This window comes from Dendropsophus ebraccatus, chromosome 8 (genome assembly GCF_027789765.1).
Source record: "Dendropsophus ebraccatus isolate aDenEbr1 chromosome 8, aDenEbr1.pat, whole genome shotgun sequence".
NCBI lineage: Eukaryota > Metazoa > Chordata > Amphibia > Anura > Hylidae > Dendropsophus > Dendropsophus ebraccatus.
In genome coordinates, this window is record NC_091461.1 from 18,787,405 (window position 1) to 18,812,079 (window position 24,675).

General features: G+C 44.1%; 1 protein-coding gene across 1 annotated transcript in view; it reads right to left on the reverse strand.

The window, feature by feature from the left end:
- LOC138799140 (prominin-1-A-like) overlaps nt 1–24,675 on the reverse strand; it is a 56,914-nt gene that overhangs the window by 14,225 nt on the left and 18,014 nt on the right. Inside the window, exons 3-10 of the mRNA XM_069979955.1 lie at nt 15,967–16,025; nt 12,261–12,466; nt 10,675–10,795; nt 8,927–8,990; nt 8,622–8,711; nt 2,404–2,594; nt 1,512–1,586; nt 111–174 (exon numbers count right to left, since the gene is read on the reverse strand). Coding sequence (XP_069836056.1) covers nt 111–174; nt 1,512–1,586; nt 2,404–2,594; nt 8,622–8,711; nt 8,927–8,990; nt 10,675–10,795; nt 12,261–12,466; nt 15,967–16,025 — 870 coding nt within the window. The remainder of the gene's footprint in view (nt 1–110; nt 175–1,511; nt 1,587–2,403; nt 2,595–8,621; nt 8,712–8,926; nt 8,991–10,674; nt 10,796–12,260; nt 12,467–15,966; nt 16,026–24,675) is intronic.

Below are 24,675 nucleotides of genomic sequence, written 5' to 3' on the forward strand. Positions count from 1 at the left end.
AACTGCTGTCCTCTTTTTTTTTTTTTTTTTTTTTTTTATTCCACTGGACAACCCCTTTAATTTTGTTCTTTCAGACAATGTCCCCGATTAGCATTTACAGACTGGCTTACGTTTTACAGAAGACGTGGTCTGGTTGGTCACAGTCTGAGGAATATCGTTGATCGTCTGACGAGCCTGTAGTCGAAAGAACAGTAATTAATATCCCACATTTACAACAGATTCATCATATACAGTCTAAAACAGGAAAATAATATAATATTTTTAAAAAATTCTCCTGTGTAAATATGAAGACCACGTCACAGACATTTTTGTGGCCCAGTATGTATGTATATATATATATATATATATATATATATATATATATATATATATATATATATACATACATACACACACACACATACATACACATACACACCCAATAAACACGGGAAAGGTGCCGGTTGCCAATTTATTCCTCGGAGTTCCAAGAATAGATTTTATTATTATATATACAGGGGATTCAATTAAAGGGGTTATCCAGAAAAAAAATATTTTTCTTTCAAATTAACTGGTGTTAGAAGTAAATTACAAATTTGTATAACTTGTTATCAGCTGCCGTATGTCATGCAGGAAGTGGTGGACTCTTCCCACTCCGACACAGTGCTCCCTGCTGCCACCTCTGTCCATGTCAGGAACTGTCCAGAGCAGGAGAGGTTTTCTATGGGGATTTGCTGCTGCTCTGGACAGTTCCTGACAGAGGTGGCAGCAGAGAGCACTGTGTCAGACTGGAAAGAATACACCGCTTGAGAGGCCTTTGCACCCTGGACCAGATAAGACTACTTTTTAACCACTTCCCCAGCTACACCTCTGCTTTATTTTCTTATCATAAATAATATGTGTTTTTCTTGACTCAGAGCCACCAGGAACTCAAGAGAAGTAAATCAGTAAGACGTCTGGAACCTGCTGTAGACAGGAAGGCCCGACCCAGCGTGCAGCTCTTACTGGTAATACAGTCACTTACAGGAAAAGTAAACCTAGAACTGTGTCTACCTTGTTTGCCGGTCTGCATATTTTTCTGTATGTTTCTGCAACAGTCTTGTCGACTGTGGAGAAAACTGGGTTAAAAGGGGTTGTCCAGGATTAGAAAAACATGGCCGCTTTCAAGCACCACTCTTGTCCTTAGTTTGGATGTGGGTTTTGCAGCTCAGTGCCACTGAATGGAGCTGGATTGTAATACCACACACAACCTTAGGACGGGAGTGGCACTGTTTTTGCTGTGTTTTTTTTCTAGTCCTGGATAATTTTCCCCTTGATGTTTTCCATAAGTGAAGGGCTTTGCTAAGGCAGTGAGTTTTAGAGTTTCTCCTCCAGAGTAGTGGGGGAGAGCTCCTGTTGTAGTAAGTAGCCTTACAGCCAAATTCAGGTGTGATCTCAATGACAATATAAAACAAGAAGGGGGAGAGGACACACATTGACACTCTCTACAGTCAGGCGAGCAGGATACCATGGAGGGAAGTGTTGGGACTTACCTTCTGGATACTGTCTCCAACTCCAGAGTTCAGAAAATCATCAATGGATTTCAGCTGGTTTGTAAAATCTGGAATCTGTAGAAATACAATTCATTGAGTTAGAAAACCACCAGGGGGCGCCCTAACCTAGAAATAATCAACATCGGTGCAGAATTTATCAGAGTATGTAGACTCGTTCTCTGGCCTACGTTTCAGTCAAGGTAGCGGTCAGAAAGGAAACGGTTTAGAATACATAGGGGGAGATTTATCAAACATGGTGTAAAGTGAAACGGGCTCAGTTGCCCCTAGCAACCAATCCGATTCCACCTTTCATTTTCCAAAGAGTCTGAAGAATGAAAGGTGGAACCTAATTGGTTGCTAGGGGCAACTGAGCCCGTTTCATTTTACACCATGTATGATAAATCGATCTCATAGTGTCTTAATGGCCATAAAAGGGGGTATGAAGGGAAGGCCGGATACATGTAAGTGCTCCATTTATTACAGGAGACAGTGTCGGACTGGCCCACCAAAGGACCGCAGGATCTCACTGGTTCTTCATTGGTGGGCCCCCAGGATCATTTCCTCTGGTGTGCCCAAGATACCCCCAGTCTGACACCCCAGTGGTTCAGACCCCCACCAAACAGCTAGTTATCCACCATACCTGTGGCTAAAGGATAATTTGAGAAAAGAACGCCTTTAGAAAAAAAAAAAAATTTAAAAGGCGCCCTCCAACAGGCGCATATAGTGTTCCTTTAGTAAGAATGGCCCAAAGATGTTACATAACTAAGGAGAGAGAAATTCTGACCCTTCTGAGGGGACGAGTGGAGAATTTCATTCATTGCCCATCGTACCCTATTCTATATGATAGAACAGAACGTTACAGAGGAACAGGATGTGGTGAGTTGTCGCTTACATGTTGGAAGTTGGCATCCGTGGTCAGGTCGCTGACTGAGGGAGCGGAGGTGCAGGTGGTGCAGGAATTCAGCGTCTGGTTTATTCGATTCCTTATGTCGGTCAGGTTCTGGACCAGCTGCTGCTGGGTGGCTAGCAGGGCGTTAAAGGAATTATTCACCGATCTCAAGGCTATTGCGGTAGCATTTAAATCTGTAAGTAAAGAAGGAGGAAGAGGAAGTAGTGTGGGTTAGTCCATAGCAAACAATAGTAAAAATAATAATTCCTAAAATACAATATAAAAAAAATAAACAATGGTTTTAGTTCATTCCTGGGTGTACAACCACAGGCACGAAAGCCGATTCTTTAAGACAATGCCTTGTCATAGTGGTGGCAGGATTCCACCAGACGGCACTGGAGACAATGGGTGGCAGGATATCAAGAACAAAGTCACAAACGGCTGATTGGGGGTTTCAAGGACGCAGGCGAATGGGGGATGGTAATGAACTTATAGGCCTATAAACACCTTCAATGAGTGTTGGCAAAACAATTGTTCAGCCTACAGCTATGAGTCTTGCTCTCTATGGGTAGGAGATGGGTAATCTCTGGCAAGAACAAAGGGATCGGGCAGTGAAATTTCATTGTGCCCATGGCCATGATTAAGAGGTAGAGCCTCGCAACGCGTCAGCGTTTTTTAGCTCACTGTTCACTCTTCTGTTTTGCTTTTTATTGTTTGATGCCGAAATAAAGAACCTTATATTTTAAAAGCTGTGGACACTCACGCTTTTTTTGTTTAACCAACTTTTCTTTGTTGTGCATGGGGGGGCCTGAACAATTGTGTTGGGCGTCTCACATCTTGGACATCTAGTAATCTTAAAGGAGAAGTCCAGCGAAATTTTTTACTAAAGAATTGTATGGCCCCCCCAAAAGTTATACAAATCCCCAATATACACTTATTACGGAAAATGCTTATAAAGTGCTTTTTTCCCTGCACTTACTACTGCATCAAGGCTTCACTTCCTGGATAAAATGGTGAGGCCACTTCCTGGATAACATGGTGATGTCACGACCCGACTCCCAGAGCTGTGCGGGCTGTGGCTGCTGGAGAAGATGATGGCAGAGGGATGCTCAGTGTCCCTCCAGTGCCCTGTGTCCCTCAGTGTCCCCCTGCCATCATCCTATCCAGCAGCCACAGCCCGCACACTCTGGGAGTTGGGTCGTGACATCACCATGTTATCCAGGAAGTGATGTCACCATGTTATCCAGGAAGTGAAGCCTTGATGCAGTAGTAAGTGCTGGGAAAAAAGCACTTTATAAGCATTTACCGTAATAAGTGTATATTGGTGATTTGTATAACTTTCAGGGGGCAACACAATACTTTAATAAAAACTTTTGCTGGACTTCTTCTTTAAGAATAAGAATATGTCTTTTCCTAATATAGAAATATAATTTTGTTCCATAGAAGTTATGGAAATTTTTTAGAAAGAGGTCAAATCGGGACATTACCGCAACATCCACAAAGTTTCGGTGATTTGTTATAAGAAACAAGGTTACGGGTAAATAGGGAAATTTGTGATAGCTGGGAGGCGATCTACTTTCCTGATTTCCATAAAGAAACACTGAGGTTGTATCATGAACATGGACATTGTGCAGTTTTCATTGCTACTTGGAGGCAACCAAAAAGTTATGTAGTCTTAGAGGGTCAGGTCAGTCATTGAGGGTCAGGAACAGGAGTGGCTCCTTTTTTTTCTTTTTTCTAAATCAACCAGGTACATGAAGATGCTACCATATGCCATGTACAAATGAACAAATGAATTGTAATTAGACTTCAGATTCAAGATTACTGTAGATTCACTGAATTTGATGGATCGGCCATTCATTTGTTTAGTCTTGAAAAAGTAGTTCTGCATTCGAAGTGCCTGTTTGGCTAAAAAAGTTGAGTATGGCACTGAGAGGTCTGATAGGACAATATACTATATATTTATATTTCCTAGAAAAACTCAGACCAGATTTTTAGGCCAGTTTGGGTACTTTGAATGTGAAAATGCTTTTTCAAGACTAAACAAATCAATGGCCGATCCATAACATTTGAATTCAAATTGTAACATAACATAGTAATAAAAAAGGAGAGCCTGAGGCAGCTTAAGTCAAGGCCTACTTCTACTGGAAAAGAAATGTAGTACAACTTCCCATTATCTATTCAAATGTGAATAAGAGGTGGTAAGAACCTGTGATATGTCATGTTTACTGATACTGCAATGTTATTAGTTGCAATGCAACAGTTATTTGCAGTAGTTATATATTGCAATAGTTCATTCTATATGGAATCCCCTACCACTATTCTCTATATAAAACACTGGTTAAAAATCAAAGGATCCATTGAGTATTTTTCATGTGGTCCTCTGCTGTATGTTACCACTCCTGCAGATGAAATAATACGAGTCTATGACTATGACAAATTCTATGAGTCAGTAAATTAAAATAGCCCCATCTATAGTACATGTTACATCTTACAGTAGCAATACTAACGTCACCAGTGCAACATAAACCCTAATCTCTCTGATACAACAGGCGATTATCTTGATCAAACAAGCAGATTTGCTATTGTATAGAGATACGGCGCGGTCTCTAGTCTGACCAGTCCTACAAAGCGTGAGACATTCCATTCAGATCTGTTTTCAGTTCCAGGAATGATTACGCCTTTATACACATGACTGCATATGTTTTTCCCCAATGTGCTTCCTGATAACAAAACCTTGACTTAACCCTTTACCTTCATTTAATGACATTTTAGGCACCGCAATGGGGTTCCTGTACATGCCAAGACTTATCCTATTACTAATGGTTGAATGAGACTGGTGCTAAACATAAGGTAACTGTTCATAGAGGGCTTTGTTGTCCTATTATATCCAAGTCCATCATAAGACATGTACACCTAGCAAAGCATGCATAGGTTTTCTTTTAAGGAGGAGAGGGGAATAAGCCGCAGCCGGACCCCTATGACGGTGGTAAATCTTCTAAGGGCACAAACCATCGTGCATGTTAAGGGGGTTTGGGGGCAGTGCAGAACCTTGCAGAGAAGTGACATTTTGCTTGTTTTCAGTGTGTCCCCTGTATCCAATAAAGTCAACAGAACCAGCGCTTTGGCCAGCGATACGCTCTGTTATGGACATACAAAAATTGACACCTTTTCCACATCTAAAACATGGTGTTCAATGCCAAAGAGTTCCTATCTGCTAGGAATCATCATGAGAAGGGTCACAGGACCCTTACAGTCTGGTTGGCCCAGGACATTTTCCCATTTTACGCTCTATTTTAATTTAAAAAAAATAAAAAAATTGTTGACCTTCCAACAACGTCAGCCATCAAATTCTTGTTGGTCTTGTTTGTCCAACATGCCGATGCCACTTTACTACCTCGTCTACCAACAGCAAAGAGTCGGCCTAGTTCATCTACATTAATGGGTTCAGGCAGGTTTCATCTTATCGACGTGTAAGCTAATGTGATGCTAAGGAGAGTCCAGGAAACGCTTACAAGACCAGTTCTGCACGGTTGATTTAAGTCGGTTAATGTGAAGCCGTTTCAACCTCAATGCACTTTCCACTGATAAAACAGAGCGGCTTATTACCTGTAATCTCAGCTGCAGGCTACTGTAACTATATGGACCGTGATACGCAATGTCTACGATAAGAGTGTTTGTTCTAGGATTAATTTATAATAGATGAGGATTATTCATCATGGAGTCTAATTACTCGGTACAAGGATTAAAACAACCTTCAAAAACTTTTCAGACTCCTGATGGTTGGACACCACCCTAGGGCTGCCAGGAAAATACAGATAGAGCCTATGGTCTATGGCTGTATCCATATTTTCTAGGACTCCCTAGGACAGTAACCAACCTCTCCAGCCACCAGGAGTCAAATGGCTTGTATTCTGGTTCAGAGAACGTTGCCAGACCCAAATAGTTCAGAAACTCCACTTTACACTATTCACCATTTTTTGATGACTACAATAGATTTACATGAATAAAATCTAATTTACAAATAGCCTTTATTAGAAAGCTCCTCCCTTAAAGCTATTTGAAAGACCTATGTGTCTCCATGGTAACAGACTACAAACACTGTGTAGTCTGATCATGCAGTCATTTGTCTCCAATTTCTTCCTATCCTACCAAATGTACATCTTGTAGTGTGACCACTAAACTCCATAGATGATACCAGGAGGAGGAGTACTAGAAACCACCAGTGGGCTTTATAGTTAATGGGGTTAAACCAGAAATAAAACAGGATAGCTAATAAGTGTATGATCATAGGTGTTTAGCCCACACCTGTCCCTGGTGTGAATGGAGTTGCTGCACTCACTCACAATGGGACTTCTGAAGATGGTGGAGTACAGTGCTCTGCGATCTTCAAAAGTCCCATCGAAAGTGCTTGGTCGCCATTCTAATCACATGTATGGCTTATTCATTGATTTGCAGAATAAGGGACTAGTAAAATGCAAACTTGCAGAACGTTTGGGTTCGGGCAAACCCGGGCACTTAGCATTTGACAAAGTGGTTGGATGGAGCCCTAAGGAGTTCAAAGGGAGTCCATAAGCTGTATCCATGTTTTACTATGGCTGCATCCAACTTCTCTGGCCACTGGGAGTCAAATGCTGAGCGCTTGGGTTGGCCTAACCTGAAGGTTTGGCAAGTTTGCTCAACACTTTAAGGGACTGTAGAAGGATGACCAAGCAGTCTGCAAATCAAAGGCTGGATTTATAGGATTGCGGAAGCAGGAAGATGTACGTCTGACATCGAAATATAATCACCCATAAAAGTGTCCCTGCTCTCAGCCTGTGTGTACAACCAGAATGTGGGAACAGTCTCTGTTAGGATGGGAGGTTTGGAGCCACCCTCGCTGGTATTTTTTTATCTCTTTATTGGTCTATGGTACGTTCCTTTACGTGGTAAAAACACAATGGTACAGTCTGTGGTTGGACATCACCAGGCTGTAATAGACAATACATGATCACCACCTCACAGATCAGCTTACATGACGCAACTTCCTGACTGACATCTCGTAAGAGAGTAAAATTTTATTGCTATAAGGCATTGGTTTATGGTAACCAAAATGTTTTATATGCACATAATTCAACCAAAGCCTCCCAACAAGCTACAATAACGTACATGACGGAACAGGTGACAATAAAAGAAGTAGTGTATGAGCAGTAAGAGGGTTGATTGTTGACCATTATTGTTCCAGACTTTTTACAGCTGTGTTTGCAAGAGCAGTAAGGAAGAAGAAGGGAAAGTTATATAGTCTGTAGTCCAAAGTCATCCAAACCCATCTGACCTCAGCACAATCAGCCGACTCTCTAAAGCAGGGGTACGGAACCTTGGCTGTCCAGACATGATGGGAGATGTAGTTTTGCCACAGCTGGAGAGCCAACGTTCCCTACCCCTGGTGTATAGTGTTGGGCGAAGTGTCACACAATGTTTGGGAAGAGAAGGCTCGCGCATGCTCAATTCTAACGCTGTTGTCTGTCAGTGGCTTACATGAATGTTCATCCATACAGGAAGTTCATGTGAAAGGGGAAATTGGGGAATATAGCTGGTGGTTGGTCAATGTTTATGGAAGGTGTATGGTCAAAATTCATAATGAAAATCTACGGGAACTGCTGCTGACAAGGAACTACCTATTTCTTCTGATCAGAGCGGGCGTCAGCAGTGAGACTTGCTCTGATCAATGACTTTTGACATGTCTTTTTTTATTTACAGTGCTGATTTAAAGGGGTACTCCGGGCTGGAACCGGGATACGGCACTGGAACCGGGGAGATAAAAGGACATCATTGCCCTCATCCATCTCCTCCCCGACCATACACAAAAAAGCCCCCCAGCCCAGAGTACCCCTTTAAAGTGGTGATCCTGGATTAGAAAAACATGGCCGCCTACTTCCAGGAAATTCGGCAGAACTAGCTATAACATCTGAGGAGCTGTGATGATTTCAACATGCCCGATCTTTTGTTCTTGCAAGAGCTAATAGTAACTTATTCCTCTGTTAGTCCTGTACAGCCTTGGGTATACAATATTTGATGGAACCAAGAAAAACAGCATTCAGCCCACAGCTATCTCAAGCATATGGACAACTTTAGTCAGTTCTGGAGATATCTAAACCCTGATGAGGTTACAAACCCGAGCACTTATATACGGCACAGTGTATGAGTGATGTGTCCAATAAACATACAGTATGGAGACTTACCATCCAGTGTGGCTTGAATGGTAACCAGTGTTGTATTTGCCTGTTGCTCGATATCACTTTTAATAATCCCTCCGAGAATTGGACCAATCCCTATAAATTGAAAAGACAAATTAAAACTCGCAAAGACATTTTCTATTTTCAGTTTCTGGATCATCGGTAAATGGGAGAATAAAAGTTTTGATCAGTCAGGGTCTCCAGTCACTAGATACAGCCTGGAGAAGCGCATGCCTCTGGGCATGCCTTTGCCGCTCGCCTGTATGCTGGTCACACACCACAGACCCAACCCGTGCTGCATGTGGACTCACCAGTGATGCTGCTGTTGGCCGCGTTAATGGGAATGCTGCTCGAATCGATAATAATATTAACGTCCTGAAAAACAAGAAGCATAATAGGATTTATCCAGGAATTTGACTTGCGCCACATGTTCTGGAGAGAAAAAGGGAATGAAGGCCGCGCTCCGGGCCGTTAATCAGGAGGTTGTGATTTAAAACGTTTAATCCTCATTTTATCTAGTCTAACCTCAGTTTCCCAAACATGGTTCCTGGTACACATCAGCACAACCCCACATTCCTTAAAGGGATATACGCACTCTGCTCGCCCACCTGCACATTGGAATTTGGGGGGATGGGGGGGGGGGGGGGGTTGAAGTTTTCTTGAAATGTTTAGTTTGTTTGTTTTTTTAAGAAGATTCAAGTGAGTATTAATAGGAGAGACACCATCATTACCAGCAATAGAGCTTACAGATAGTCAAACATGAAGCTACTCCTGTTTCCAGGGTGGGTATCCAACATTTGCTATGTTATAGATAAGTGTATCTTGTTGTTTTATAGATTGCCATTTACGTCTTTTATCTTGTTTCTTTATATTAGAGGGGGTGATCACAGACCACCATATTCCCTCCAGGTCACCATCAGACATGGGAAACCCTCAATGGAAGGGAGCTGCAAAACCCAAACTGGTGCTGTTTCTGGAAGAAAGTGGCCATGTTCTTCTAAGCCTGGATAACCCCTGTTTTGTATGTTTACAGTATACATCAGGAAGCTGGTATACCACACATACTCATTGTGGGCCCAATGATATTAATGAACTGAATGTAGCCTGCATTCGGTCTATTTCCTTAAAGCACACTTTTTCTGTGAGGTAGGTTTAAAAGGGGTACTCCGGCGAAAATCTTCTTTCTTTCAAATCAACTGGTTTTAGAAAGTTATATAAATTTGTAATTTACTTCTATTTAAAAATCTCCAGTCTTCCAGTACTTATCAGCTGCTGTATGTCCTGCAGGAACTGGTGTAGTCTTCCAGTCTGACACAGTGCTCTCTGCTGCCACCTCTGTCCATGTCAGGAACTGTCCAAAGCAGGGGAGGTTATCTATGGGGATTTGCTGCTGCTCTGGACAGTTCCTGACATGGACAGAGGTGGCAGCAGAGAGCACTGTGTCAGACTAGAAAGAATACACCACTTCATGCAGGACATACAGCAGCTGATAAGTACTGGAAGAATGGAGATGTTTAAATTACAGATCTGTATAACTTTCTGACATCAGTTGATTTAAAAGCAAAAGATTTTCGCTGGAGTACCCCTTTAATTCCCACAGGGGGAAAAAGGACAATCAGGAAACAGAGCATATTCAGTCCTTTGAAGTCACTGGGCCTGTTATGGTATATGTTGGCCAGTATCCTAACATATAATGGTGTCAGAACATGATGTGAATGCAGCCCGAGTCCAGTGTACAGGTGTATGACCCTCTCTGTATATCGATCGCTCACACATGTGATTGCTTTGTTGCAGTAACAACAGGTGATTGTCTTTTTACTCGGAATCCCCCATTAATCTTTACGGCTCATATCACCATACTGCCGGTTAGCGGCCATAAAACCCTTGTTCTCTGGGAACCGTAATCCTTCCATGGACTCAGCAGATGGTACGGCTCTATACAGGATGCTGTCCAGACCAAAGCTGCTGCCATTTACTGCCGGCCTATGCAAATCCTGTCTAGTGAGCTGGCGGCAGGATATATACACCTGGTCCAACAGCCTGGCGCTGGGCACCGTACCTTGGGCACTGAATTCACATAGGTCTTCAGGTTGCTGGCTGTATCGTTGAATAATTTGAAGCCGTTGTGGATGTCATTGTTAAATTTGCTATTACTATAAAAAGCACAAATGTCTCCGGCCCTGAGGAAGACACAAAAAGACGTCATCAGTTCTAAATGCAAAGTCTACAGGAAGTGCATGTAGGCATGACTAACATATATACACAGCATGCATGCCGTATACATACACCGACAAGGCGGTAAGTTTCTGCTCCACTTACAGCGATACTAAATGTATACAGTTTTTGTTGTGTCTTATTACTAGTGTTGAGTGGACTTGCTGTACTGTTCAGGTTTGACAACTTTCTCCGAACCGGGATGTGCAACACTAAAATCCCGGCATCTGGAGAATACAGCCATAGGCCAAAGGCTATATCCATGTTTTTCAGGTAGCCTTGGTGCTGTTTATGAAACAAAGTAGTTGTGTTTTTAAACCCTGGATGACCCCTTTAAGGCCCTCCCATACACAGAAAGTCAACTTAAAGGGATTATCCAGCACTCTAAAAAAAAAAAATGGCCACTTTCTTCCAGAGACAGCACCGCTCGTCTCCAGTTCAGGTGCGGTTTGCAATTAAAGGGGTTATCCAGCGCTACAAAAACATGGCCACTTTCCCCCTACTGTTGTCTCCAGTTTGGGTGGAGTTTTGAAACTCAGTTCCATTGAAGTAAATGGAGCCTAATTGCAAACTGCACCTGAACTGGAGACAAGAGTAGGGGGAAAAGTGGCCATGTTTTTGTAGTGCTGCATAACCCCTTTAAACTCCATTCACATCAATGAAACGGACTTACAAAACCAACACCCAAACTGGAGACAAGAGGGAAGCAGTCTCTGGAAGAAAGCAGCCATGTTTGTGTAGCGCTGGATAACCCCTTTAACCACCATCTTTCTTGTATGGGGACAACCAAATCTTCACTGATAGATGAAGTTAGGGCTGAGAAGGATCGGGCATGTTGACATTCGACTATTACGTCTCTCTGGACAGAAGACACTGCCAAAGGCTTCCGGCAGCGGTTTACTCCCATAAAACACACAGGCTCAGCTGTGCCAACTGTGCATGTATATGGGAACCCAATAGCTCCTAAAAGGTCTATGGGCACCTCTAGAGCTCAGCTGTTCAGTCAAGTCTAACAAGGTGGTCTGGATACACAGGAGCTTAACCACCAGTTACACTCCTCAACCAGGAGTTTAGGAGCCCTTTGAAATGACACCCTCACCAATACCAGTCCAATGTTTCTGGGATTGACCAGCAACATTGTATGGTTAATGGTGACGATGTGGGGATGTGGTCACCACAAAAGTGGGCACGCAGCCTAAACATAAAAGGTGTAAGGAGGTCATGTGATCCCTCTAAGAGCTTCTGATTGGCTAAGATGGCACATAATTGGCTTAATTTATACGCATAGTCCACCATAGACCCCACTATTCCAGTCATCCCCAATGCAGATAGACCCTAGGAAGGTGTCCTAATGGGGCATACTCTCCAATGACTCAATGTACAACGTGTGAAGGTGTAAAGCCAAGTATACAGGACTGTTCCTATACTCACAGAATGATCAGAGTGATGATGAAGAGGAAGAAGTACTCGAACCTCCTCTTGCAGTTCATGTGCTTCGTCTGTTTCTGATGCATTTTCCCGCCACACCTCCCACAGCAGCGGCAGCAGGCGAAAAACAGTCCGACCAGCGTCATGACTATGATGAATGCCACACCGATGGCTAAAGCCACCAGGTAGCCCACCTCATAATTCAGCACCTGGATAGAACAGGACATTAAAACTTTATATAAGGTAGTAAGAACAGGCAGTAACATACTAGTCATACACGTCAGTAACATACTAGTCATACACGTCAGTAACATACTAGTCATAGATGTATAGCCTACAGTGAGGATATAGCGGAGGAATGTATTCCACCATGATCACCGCTCCATTCAGACAATAGGGTCCACCACTGGGACCACCAGCCATCTTGATAACTGGAACGATGATCCCATCATACACCTATCTATAGAACCTTTGGCCCTCCAGCTGTTGAAAAACTACAATTCCCATCATGCCTGGACAGCCTTCGGCTGTCCAGGCATGATGCGAATTGTAGTTTTTCAACAGCTGGAAGGCCAAAGGTTCCCCAATCTCTGCTATAGACGGAGGGCTAGATCCACAAACCGGTGGCCTCCCCTACCACTCTGCTGTCAGGACAGAGGCAGCCATGTTGCCAAAGCGATGGTCATGGTGCAAGGCCTAGCCAGGGGACAAGTACTGAAATGGAACAATAGAGTGCTATGGGTATATGGTCACCAGGCTTAGTGACAAGAAGAAACATGACTAAGCGAGTGTCTAGTCGTACAGTGAATTATGAAGAATAATGCCTCACTTATCTGTCAGTACAAGATGTATTCTGGAGGCTTATTGTACCTATATTTACAAACCCCAATGCAAATAGGAGAAAGTCTCCACCTGTGATCGATAGCGACAAAGACCGTCATTGTAAGGGTGACCGGGGTAAAGTGCAGCTCTCATCTGTACAGGATGCTGTTCCTCGGCATAGATCTGTCTGTGCTTCCATAACGTATAAATATAGGGGGGAGATTTATCAAACGCGGTGTAACGTGAAACTGGCCCAGTTGCCCCTAGCAACCAATCAGATTCCACCTTTCATTCCTCACAGACTCTTTGGAAAATGAAAGGTGGAATCTGATTAGTTGCTAGGGGCGACTGAGCCAGTTTCACTTTACACCATGTTTGATAAATCTCCCCCATAGTTTTATTAACTGGTACAAAATGTCAAAGAGGCTTTTTCAAGCTTCTGAAGTGCTGAGGCCTCCTCGCTCCCCCTCCCATCCCATGGAACCCAGTTTCCAAATCTCATTCCTGCTTTACGCGTACAAATTGTGTTCAGGTGCGAGATTTGGAGGCAAACAGCTGACTGTCTTTCAAGCAGGGACATGGATGGGAGGAGGAGCGAGGAGATGTTACAGCTCTCAGAATTTCTGTGGCTTTGAGAACTTCTCTTTGGCATCAGAGAATAAAAGCATTCTACATTATAGAAGCACATACATGCAAGGTACCATGTGTCTCTTTCACCTAACAGTGTCAACAGTTTGGAATAAACACCAGTGAAAATCTTTTTCTTGAAATCAGCTGGTTTCAGAAAGTTATATAGATTTGTAATGCTGCATTTACACAAAACGATAATTGGCCCGATCGTACGATTAACGATTTTTTTTTCATAACGATCAGCGTTTAGACGGAACAAAATATCGTACGGAAAAATCGTTTTGCGATCGTTTTAACATTGCGCGCCCGCAGCCTGGCCCACCCGCAGCCCGGCCCCCCGCTCATCCGCAGCCCGGCCCCACAGTTAACCGCAGCCCCCTGCGCCGCCCCGATCGCCACCCCCGCTCCGATCATCCCACCCGCCCCTCCTGCTTGCCCCCCCGCCGACGCCACCGCTCCGATCGCCCCCCCCCGCCCCGGCCATGAGCATACCTTACCTGCTCCGCGTAGCAGGTCTTCCAAATTCCCGACTCCCCTCTTCACTGCATTGATTGGCTGAAGAGGGGAGTCAGGAATTTCAAACGGCTCCTCTTCAGCCAATCAGTGGTCCTCTTCAGCACTGATTGGCTGAAGGGGAGCCGTTTGAAATTCCCGTCTCCCCTCTTCAGCCAATCAATGCACGGCAGCACTGATTGGCTGAAAAGGAGCCGTTTGAAATTCCCGGCTCCCCTCTTCAGTCAATCAATGCACTGAAGAGGGGAGCCAGGGATTTCGAAGACCTGGTACACGGAGCAGGTAATGTATGCTCATGGCTGGGGCGGCGGGGTGACCGGAGCGGCGGCGGTGGGGGTGGCGATCAGAGCGGCGATGGCGATCGGGGCGCCCGGGGTGGCGATCGAGCCGGCGGGGGCCGGGCTACAGCTGAGCGGGGGGGCCGGGCGGAGCGGCGGGCGGCCGGAATTTTGCGCGATGACTGTTTACAAGAAACGATCGGCGAATTTTTTACGAACGACGATATAAGAACAAGTTAAAAGATCAAAATGAACGATTTCTCGCTCGTCGTTCGATCGTTCGAACGATAATCGTACGTGTAAACGCAGCGAATTCGATCGTTATCGTGCAAATTCGCACGATAATCGTTTCGTGTAAACGCAGCATAAGTTACTTCTATTTAAAAATCTCCAGTCTTCCAGTACTTATCAGCTGCTTTATGTCCTGCAGGAAGTGGTGTATTATTTCCAGTTTGACACAGTGCTCTCTGCTGCCACCTCTGTCCATGACAGGAACTGTCCAGAGCAGGAGAGATTTTCTATGAGGCTTTGCTACTGCTCTGCACAGTTCCTGTCATGGACAGAGGTGGCAGCAGAGAGCACTGTGTCAGAGTGGAAAGAGTACACCACTTCCTGTGGGACATGCAGCAGCTAAGTACTGGAAGACTGGAGATTTTTAAACAGAAGTAAATTACAAATCTATATTCTCGCTGGAGTACCCCTTTTAAACTTACTCATCACAGAAAAAGTATGCTTTAAGGAAATAGACCCAACACTGACTACATTTAGTCCATTAATATCATTGGGCCCATAATGAGTATGTGTGGTATACCAGCTTCCTGATGTATACTGTAAACATACAGCACTTAAAAGGGTTATACAGGCTTAGAAAAACATGGCCACTTTCTTCCAGAAACAGGATCAGTTTGGGCTGTAAGGAAACAACCAACTGTATACAGATGATAAATAATAGAGAATATAGGAGGTTCCTACATATTTCTCCCATTTCCTAATGACATAGATGAGGAAGCTGCAGCCTATACGGATTCCTCAGAAGGCAGTGCGTGTTTTGCGGCCCTCTAACACCTGACAGAATTGACGTCCATTGTTAGAGGTGCAGGGGAAGCCAGCACATCCGCCGACCAACAATGGACCCCTGGGCAGAAGCTGCAGATTTCCTCTTCCCTCTATGTCAGGGCATTGTGTGGACGGGTGACTGCGGGGGGCCGGGGCTCCGAGATGAGAATATTACTCTAGGGCTAATGTGAAGTCTTCATTCACTACAAACACATATCATGTAGTCATGAGACTGGCCTGTCACTGTATACAGCTAGTATACGGGAACATTTCTTCTCCCATATTAAGGATTAGGGTCCTCTCCCGACCACAGTGCTGTGATTAGCTGTAATAATACAGAGCTGCAGTGTAAAGCATGGGGGTAGCCTGGCTACTATAAACTATACTATATATTATCGATCATCACTTACCTCCTTGACATCAAGAATGTCAAAATGAAAATCAGATTGTATCAACTTTTCCAGAAATGCTGTAAGAAAAAGAAAAAAAGTATAAGGATCAGTAGATTCCATTGTTTCACCATTGTTGGTCATTGATTTATAACAGAACCACAATGCAAGGCAGGATCCATAATACAACAGATATTACAGGGCCCAGAAGCTCCATGGGTGTATAAAGTATAGGGATCGGGAAAGGGGGGGGTTAATCCCTTGACAACCCTTGTTATAATAGGACTCTGGGGGGAGCTGCAATGCACATGCTCGACCACCGCTCCATTCAGACTCCGCCTCACTGTGGTCATGGAGTCTAGAGAAACAGGAACTTGGGGCCTCCAGCCATGCTGTATGGACAGATGACAGATTTGTGGGAAAACCTGTTTCAGATTGTTCCGCATATTAAACATAAAAGAAAAAAACGATATAGATATGTAGAAATGAAGGTTTCTAAATGTGGATATAATCTTACTTTTTTAGCAGTAGTGCTCGGACAGTCTTATAAAACCTTCTGTCAAATTTTTTAAGCTTCATTTTAAAAGGAGGCTGTACAGACATTTAGTGGATTTCAGGTAAAAATACTAATACCGCTGAAATAAAGCATTGGTGTAATGGGGCGGATGTCCTATGCTGGTCCCTGCAGGGTCTGTGGTTGGGTGTCATCTAGCCAGCACCCTGCTTTGTATTTTATTTATAACTAGAAAATGTACCCGGCGCTGCCCGGGTATAAAGTGTCAGTGTGTTAATTAGATTTGTTCTAAGGTGCCCAGGAGGCCAAGCTAAAGGTATTGCTTCATCTGAGTTAATCAGTGGAATTAGTGTATACCTGTAGTGCATAGTTGGAGGGGTTCTGTATACCCACAATGTATAATTTTTAGGGGTCTCGCATATCTGTAGTGCATAGTTGGGGGGGCTGTATACCTATAGTGTATAGTTGGGGGGGGGGGTCCTGTATACCTGCAGTGTACAGTTGGTGAAGGTCCTGTATACCTGTACTGTATAGTTCGGGAGGTCCTGTATACCTGTAGTATATAGTTGGTGCTGTATACCTGTAATGTATAGTTGGTGGAGGTCTTGTATACCTGTAGTTTATAGTTTGAGGGTCCTGGATACCTGTAGTGTATAATTGGTGGAGGTCTTGTATACCTGTAGTATATAGTTCGGGGGTCCTGTATACCTGTAGTGAATAGTTTGAGGGTCCTGTATAACTATAGTATAGAGTTGGTGGAGGTCCTGTATACCTGCAGTGTATAGTTTGGGGTCCTATATACCTGTAGTATATAGCTGGTGGAGTTCCTGTATACCTGTAGTATATTTGGGGTCCTGTATACTTGTAGTATAGAGTTGGTGAAGGTGCTGTATACCTGTAGTGTATAGTTTTGAGGTCCTGTATACCTGTAATGTATAGTTTGGGGTCCTATATACCTGTAGTATGTAGTTGGTGGAGTTCCTGTATACCTGTAGTGTATAGTTTGGGGTCCCGTATACCTGTAGTATATAGTTGGTGGAGGTCCTGTATACCTGAAGTATATAGTTGGTGGAGGTCCTGTATACCTGTAGTGCTTAGTTTTGGGGTCCTTTATACCTGTAGTGTAAAGTTTGGGGTCCTGTATACCTGTAGTATATAGTTTTGTGGAGGTCCTGTGCACCTGTAGTGTATAGTTTTGGGGTCCTGTATACCTGTAGTGTCCTGTATACCTGCAGGGTTGTATTTACCCGTATGGCAGTGTTATTCAGTCACAGTGTGTCGGTATTGGTCATGTCTGGTATGGCGGTGTTATCCAGTCACAGTATGGCGATATTGGTCAGGTCTGGTGTGGCGGTGTTATCCAGTCACAGTATGGCGGTATTGGTCAGGTCTGGTGTGGCGGTGTTATCCAGTCACGGTGTGGTGGTATTGGTCAGGTCTGGTATAGCGGTGTTATCCAGTCACAGTATGGCGGTATTGGTCAGGTCTGGTGTGGCGGTGTTACCCAGTCACAGTTTGCCGGTATTGGTCAGGTCTGGTGTGGCAGTGTTATTCAGTCACAGTATGGCGGTATTGGTCAGGTCTGGTATGACAGTGTTATCCAGCACAGTATGGCAGTATTGGTCAGGTCTGGTATGGCAGTGTTATCCAGTCACAGTATAGCGGTATTGGTCAGGTCTGATATGACAGTGTTATCCAGTCACAGTATGGCGGTATTGGTCAGGTCTGGTATGACAGTGTTATCCAGCACAGTATAGTGGTATTTATCAGGTCTGGTATGACAGTGTTATCCAGCACAGTATGGCGGTATTGGTCAGGTCTGGTATTTGTAGTGTTATCCAGTCACAGTATGGCGGTATTGGTCAGGTCTGGTGTGGCAGTGTTACCCAGTCACAGTTTGGTATACCTGTAGTGCCCTGTATATACATGTACTGTATAGATGGAGTAGGGGGTCCTGTATATACATGTACTGTATAGATGGAGTAGGGGGTCCTGTATACATGTACTGTATAGATGGAGTAGGGGGCCCTGTATATACATGTACTGTATAGATGGAGTAGGGGGTCCTGTATACATGTACTGTATAGATGGAGTAGGGGGTCCTGTATATATGTACTGTATAGATGGAGTAGGGGGTCCTGTATACATGTACTGTATAGATGGAGTAGGGGGTCCTGTATATATGTACTGTATAGATGGAGTAGGGGGTCCTGTATATACATGTACTGTATAGATGGAGTAGGGGGCCCTGTATATACATGTACTGTATAGATGGAGTAGGGGGTCCTGTATATACATGTCCTGTATAGATGGAGTAGGGGGCCCTGTATATACATGTACTGTATAGATGGAGTAGGGGGTCTACCAGTTATTACTGTGGATGTTGTGAGGCAGCTTCCCTAGCAACCATTGCTCCCTGTGAAAATGAAAGCAGTAATCCTATTGGTTGCTAAGGCTCCAACTGCCGTGTCCGCTGCAGCTAATTATATCACCTGTGTTTGCAGTGAGGAGATTTTCCCATTCATCTCTATGGGGCGCTCTTCCCCCTCCCCCTCCCCTCCTGTACATTTGGCGGGGACGGGACCTTCGCAATAACCTTCCCGGGCACCCAATGTATCTGTGTGCCAAATTTGGGGTCAAACGGTTCAGGCGTTTGGAAGTCTATAGAGGACAGACAGACAGACAGACAGATGGACAGACAGACAGACAGACTTTGATTTTTATGACATAGATGTTTTATAGGGTTTGTATTTTTTTTATTCTAAGATTGCACTGTACCAGGTACGGTTGGGAGAAGAAGGGGTTAAAGGGGTACTCCGGTGAAAAAAAAGAATATATAGTTATATAGTTTTGTCAAATTTTAAAATCTCCAGCCTTCCAGTACTTATCAGCTGCTGTATGTCCTGCAGGAAGTGGTGTATTCTTTCCAGTCCGACACAGTGCTCTCTGCTGCCACCTCTGTCCATGTCAGGAACTGTCCAGAGAAGGAGAGGTTTTCTATGGGGATTTACTCCTGCTGTGGACAGTTCCTGACATGGACAGAGGTGGCAGCAGAGAGCACTGTGTCAGACTGGAAAGAATACACCACTTCATGCAGGACATACAGCAGCTGATAAGTACTGGAAGACTGAAGATTTTTAAATAGGAGTAAATTGCAAATCTATATAACTTTCTGACATCAGTTGATGTGAAAATACTTTTTCCCACTGGAGTACCCCTTTAACCCCTTCTTCTCCCAACCATACCTGGTATGATAAATTGCCCCCCAAGTTTAAAGAAAGGGAACAAGCTGCACAAGGGCTTCATTGCAAGACAGTAGGATTCATTGGGCTTCCATCCAGGCCTATTAATATGTAGCTGCCAAGCCAAAACCCTTTAGGGCCTGCACCCCACCATTGGGAACTGCAGTACCAGTTGCCAGTAAAGACTCCTCTGATGATAGTTCTTTTCTCTGAGAACAAGAGGATAGGACATACTGGAACCCAACATGCTTGACCCTTCTCTCCCTTGACATCTGCCACCAGGAAGGGGTCAGGAGGCCCCCATACATGATATTGGCTCAGCTAGTATCGCCTAACTCATCAGGCTCTTCTGACATCAATCTTGTGGGCTGGTGGTCCCATCACTTACAGGGTGTTTACTCTGCCATTGGTACACCTACATGCGGCTTCTAGCACCTTTGTATAGCAGCACCTTTGTATGGCACCTTTGTTGTAGTGTTTGCGTTCGGTAACAGAGAGAGCGAGAACTCATTAATAACCGAGCCCCTGTAATACGTCAGCCGAGAAATAGCAGGAAAAGGCTTATCTGTATATTTTATCAGTCACTCGGTAAATAGTCATTTCTCACACACGTCTCCTTATAGAAACTGCTGGAACCAGAAGGAAATAGAGGAAAGGATTTTTTTTTTTTTTTTGCTGTGTGTTAATGGCTTCTGTTTCATGTATAAGTCATAAAAAGCTCATGACGTGTTTATATAAATAACAGATGACAAACCAATGGCGGCAGTAATCCAGAAAAACTGCCAGATTATAGAAAAAAAAAATCATACCATATGGAATATTTGTTTTAATGGACGTCTATGAAATAGTGCAGTCTCTCATACAACAAGAAAAATTAGCAGCCCTAAAAAGGTATACCGCGCATATCAGTGCCACAATTATTCTATTTAAAGGGGAACTATCAGCAGGTTAGACAAATCTAACCTGCTGATAGTTCCCTATTGCACAGGAGATGCCAAGGAGGAAGCTATGGGGGAGATTTATCAAACATGGTGTAAAGTGAAACTGGCTCAGTTGCCCCTAGCAACCAATCAGATTCCTCCTCACAGACTCTTTGAAAAATGAAAGGTGGAATCTGATTGGTTGCTAGGGGCAACTGAGCCAGTTTCACTTTACACCATGTTTGATAAATCTCCCCCTGTGACTCTTACCTTCCTCCCTGGCGCCGTTCCAGTGCAGTTAGTCTTTTACTGCACAGTACTGTGAGACCTTTAGAAGCACTGCCCGCCCCCATAGCACCAATCCGGCCCAGCCAGCCTGCTCATTTCTAATGATAATCAATGGAGCGGGCCGGATCAGCAATATGTGGGCGGGCAGTGTTCTAAACAGTCTTGCAAATTATTAACTGCATCGGAACGGCGCCAAGGAGGAAGGTAAGAGACATACCTTCCTCCTCGGCATCCCCTGTGCAATAGGGAACTATCAGCAGGTTAGAGTTGTCTAACCTGCTGATAGTTCCCCTTTATTTGTGTCTATTCACAATGTATCCCTGGATGCAACAACCGTGTAAGGGAGATATGTTCAGTTAATTGGAGAGATGAGTTAAACGCGTCATTGTGTTCAAGTTAATACAGGCTACATCTGTACATTTAGTTTACATTTCCTCTTATTGTGTTCTCAGTAGGAAGAGCAGCTGTCCTCAACAGGCCCACCAAAAGAACATCCATTGAAGGGCTGGTATATGTTTATGTTCAGCTACGTACTAATGGTACATGCAGTGGCACTCTGTACGTAAAGGTCACTTGTAGGTGTAGGATATTCCTAAAGCGATCGCTGTAAGAGTATCATACACCTAGAAGTGACCTTTACATACAGAGTGCCACTGCATGTACCAACAGTACATGGCTCTCTGAAAGACTTTTTGGAGACAACCAGCCTTACCCCGTCTTTAATAAAGTGTGACGGTACATGCCCGCTCCACCTTTGGCTGAGGGTGAGTAGAAGGTTGGAGCTTAGCGTCTCTGCCCTCCACCTAAACACGACATAGATGACATTAAAACATCCAATTCCAATGATTTCCTGCCATGGATTGTAGCCAGGTAATCTATTGTAATCTGACGTTTATGTTCCCAGCAGTTGTTCAGTATTAAATTGCAGCTACAAACAGGCCGATGGCATAAATCAGCTGCACATGTGAATACTTGAGACTCCCTTTGAGTTTCCCTTTATGTGCCAACAAGCTCTCTGTATTGTTCACTAACCTGCAGAAAAACTGAGAACTAAACTGGTAGGAGGGAGATGGAGCTGCAGCATATCTCTGTGTCTGTGCTGGTAAAGGGGAGGAGCAAAAAGGGCTGTGTATTTGGCACAGTTATAGAGAGAAAAAAGCTGGATTTTATATTTAACAAAATAAAAATAAAAAATAGGAAAGACCGTAAAACATCTACATCAGCCTAAGGAGGGAATGGATGTTTCTGCATGTAACACGTATGCTTCAAGGAGAAGTACGGCCAATTTTTAAAATCTGGCAGCCGGCAGGGGGGAATTTGATGACCAGTAGGAACTGACGGTACCTCTCCCAGTGCCCGTGGTGAGGCCTCAGGACCCCTGTTGGGCTTCGGGATCTCCGGCACTGCACATGTCATGGACTGGATGGACTGGCACTCAGCTAGTCAGTGACTTGGACGGGACGCCGCTCCAGTCACTGACTGGATAAGCAGCCAGTCCATCACCCAAGATGTCATCAGAACTCAGGGGAAAAGGACTTCCGCCGGGTCCTGAGGCCGGCCCCGCCGCAGGCACGGGGAGAGGTAAGTTCTTACTGGTTATCAAATTCCCCCCCCCCCCCGCACCTGCCAACTACTAGAATTTAAAAATGGGCAGACTTCTCCTCTAAAACTGTGTTCACATCATGATTTACCAACCTGTTCTTCACATACGTCTGCATTACAGCAATATTGGATGCCGATTAGAGATGAGTGCAACTCAAGCATGCACACGTAATCATGTCATCCGACACGTTTCAGGCTTTTTTCACATATATGTTGACATTAGAAATGAGCGCAACTTAGCCTTGGCTGTCCAGGCATGATGGGAATTGTAGTTTTGCAGCAGCTGCAGGGCCGTAGGTTTCCCATCCCTGGTCTAGCAGACATATGTGATAAAGAGGCGATCGCTCAGGCATTGCCCTGAAGGAAAATTCCAGCTATAGATGGCCGATAACAAACACCAATACGTGACAGTATAAGGGTTAGTGTCTCTTTAAAATAAAATCTAGTTCCGTCTACAGAGTTTTAATATAATCCAAAGCCAGGATCCATCGATTTGCATGTCAGACAGGAACACGGAGAAACTATGAAAATCTAGAATGGAAATAGAACACAAATGTGTAACGTTCTGATCCCATGCCAAAGAGGTAACCAAATGTCCTGAAGCCGCCATAGTGCCCCTGGATCCAGACTGATCAGCAACGCAAGACACCTTGTAAACTGGTGGTAATATTACACAGTATTCATAACAGGACGCACCCCGAGGCCAGGACAGGTCACATACCGGCAGTGTCCACTTCTGCCCCAGGGGCTTCCTGTCCGGACAGACACAAAGGAGTAACGGTATGGGAAGATGTATAAAGGATGGGTCTAACCACTGATACCGGGCAGAAACTCATCCCCTACAGGGTCATTTACAGATCAGTTCCATGGCTAAATTCCATCACTTTAGGATTAAAGGGGTACTCCAGCAAAAATCTTTAACTTTCAAAAAAACTAGTTTCAGAAAGTTATTTAGATTTGTAATTTACTTCTATTTAAAAACTCAAGTCATCCAGTATATATCAGCTGCTGTATGTCCTGCAGGAAATGGATTCTTTCCAGTCTGACACAGTGTTCTTTGCTGCCACCTCTGTCCATGTCAGGAATTGTCCAGATCAGTAGCAAATCCCCATAGAAAAGTTTTCCTGCTCTGGACAGTTCCTGACATGGACAGAGGTGGCAGCAGAGAGCACTGTGTCAGACTGGAAAGAATGCACCACTTCCTGCAGGACATTCAGCAGCTGATAAGTACTGGAAGACTGGAGATTTTTAAATAGAAGTAAAATAACAAATCCATATAATTTTCTGAAACCAGTTGATCTGAAAGAAAAAGTTTTTTTTTCTGGAGTACCCCTTTGAAGTGGTTATTTAGCATTATAAAACATGGCCGCCTTCTGCTAGAAACAGCGCCTAAAAGGAGTTATGCAGACTTAGAAAACATGTCCAATTTCTTCCAGAAACACCCCCCCTACTGTCCTCAGTTTGGGTGTGAGGTATGGCAGCTCAGTACCATTGAAGTGAATGGAGCCAAGTTGTAACACCACACACAGCCTGAGGACAGACAGGGGTGGCGCTATTTTTGCAAGAAAGTACCTGTACTCTTTCTAATCCTAGAAAAAAACCCTTTAAGGAATGTTATTGATGGCGTTCCTTTAATTTCCCTTATAAGATTTTCTGGATTATTAACTACTAAAAGCTGACACTATAGATGAGCAAATTTACTGTACACAATGCAAAATCCCAAGCAGCGGTGGGCGACTCATTTTGCCTAGAAAAAGTATTTCTGCTTCCTAAGCTAATAATAATAATAATGACTAGAGATGAGCGAACCGAGTTCGGGTTCGAGTCGATCCGAACCCGAACGTTTGGCATTTGATTAGCTGGGGCTGCTGAACTTGGATAAAGCTCTAAGGTTGTCTGGAAAACATGGATACAGCCAATGACTATATCCATGATTTCCACATAGCCTTAGGGCTTTATCCAAGTTCAGCAGCCACCGCTAATCATATGCCGAAAGTTCGGGTTCGGATGGACTCCAGCATGCTCCAGGTTCGCTCATCTCTAATAAGGACCTGAATCTCAGGAAGCAGCGATCAGTACTGTATAGTCCCCATTACACTGACTGATCCGCACCTGTAATCGATGGACAATGTAGGACTAATAAACAATCCATGCACGGACTATA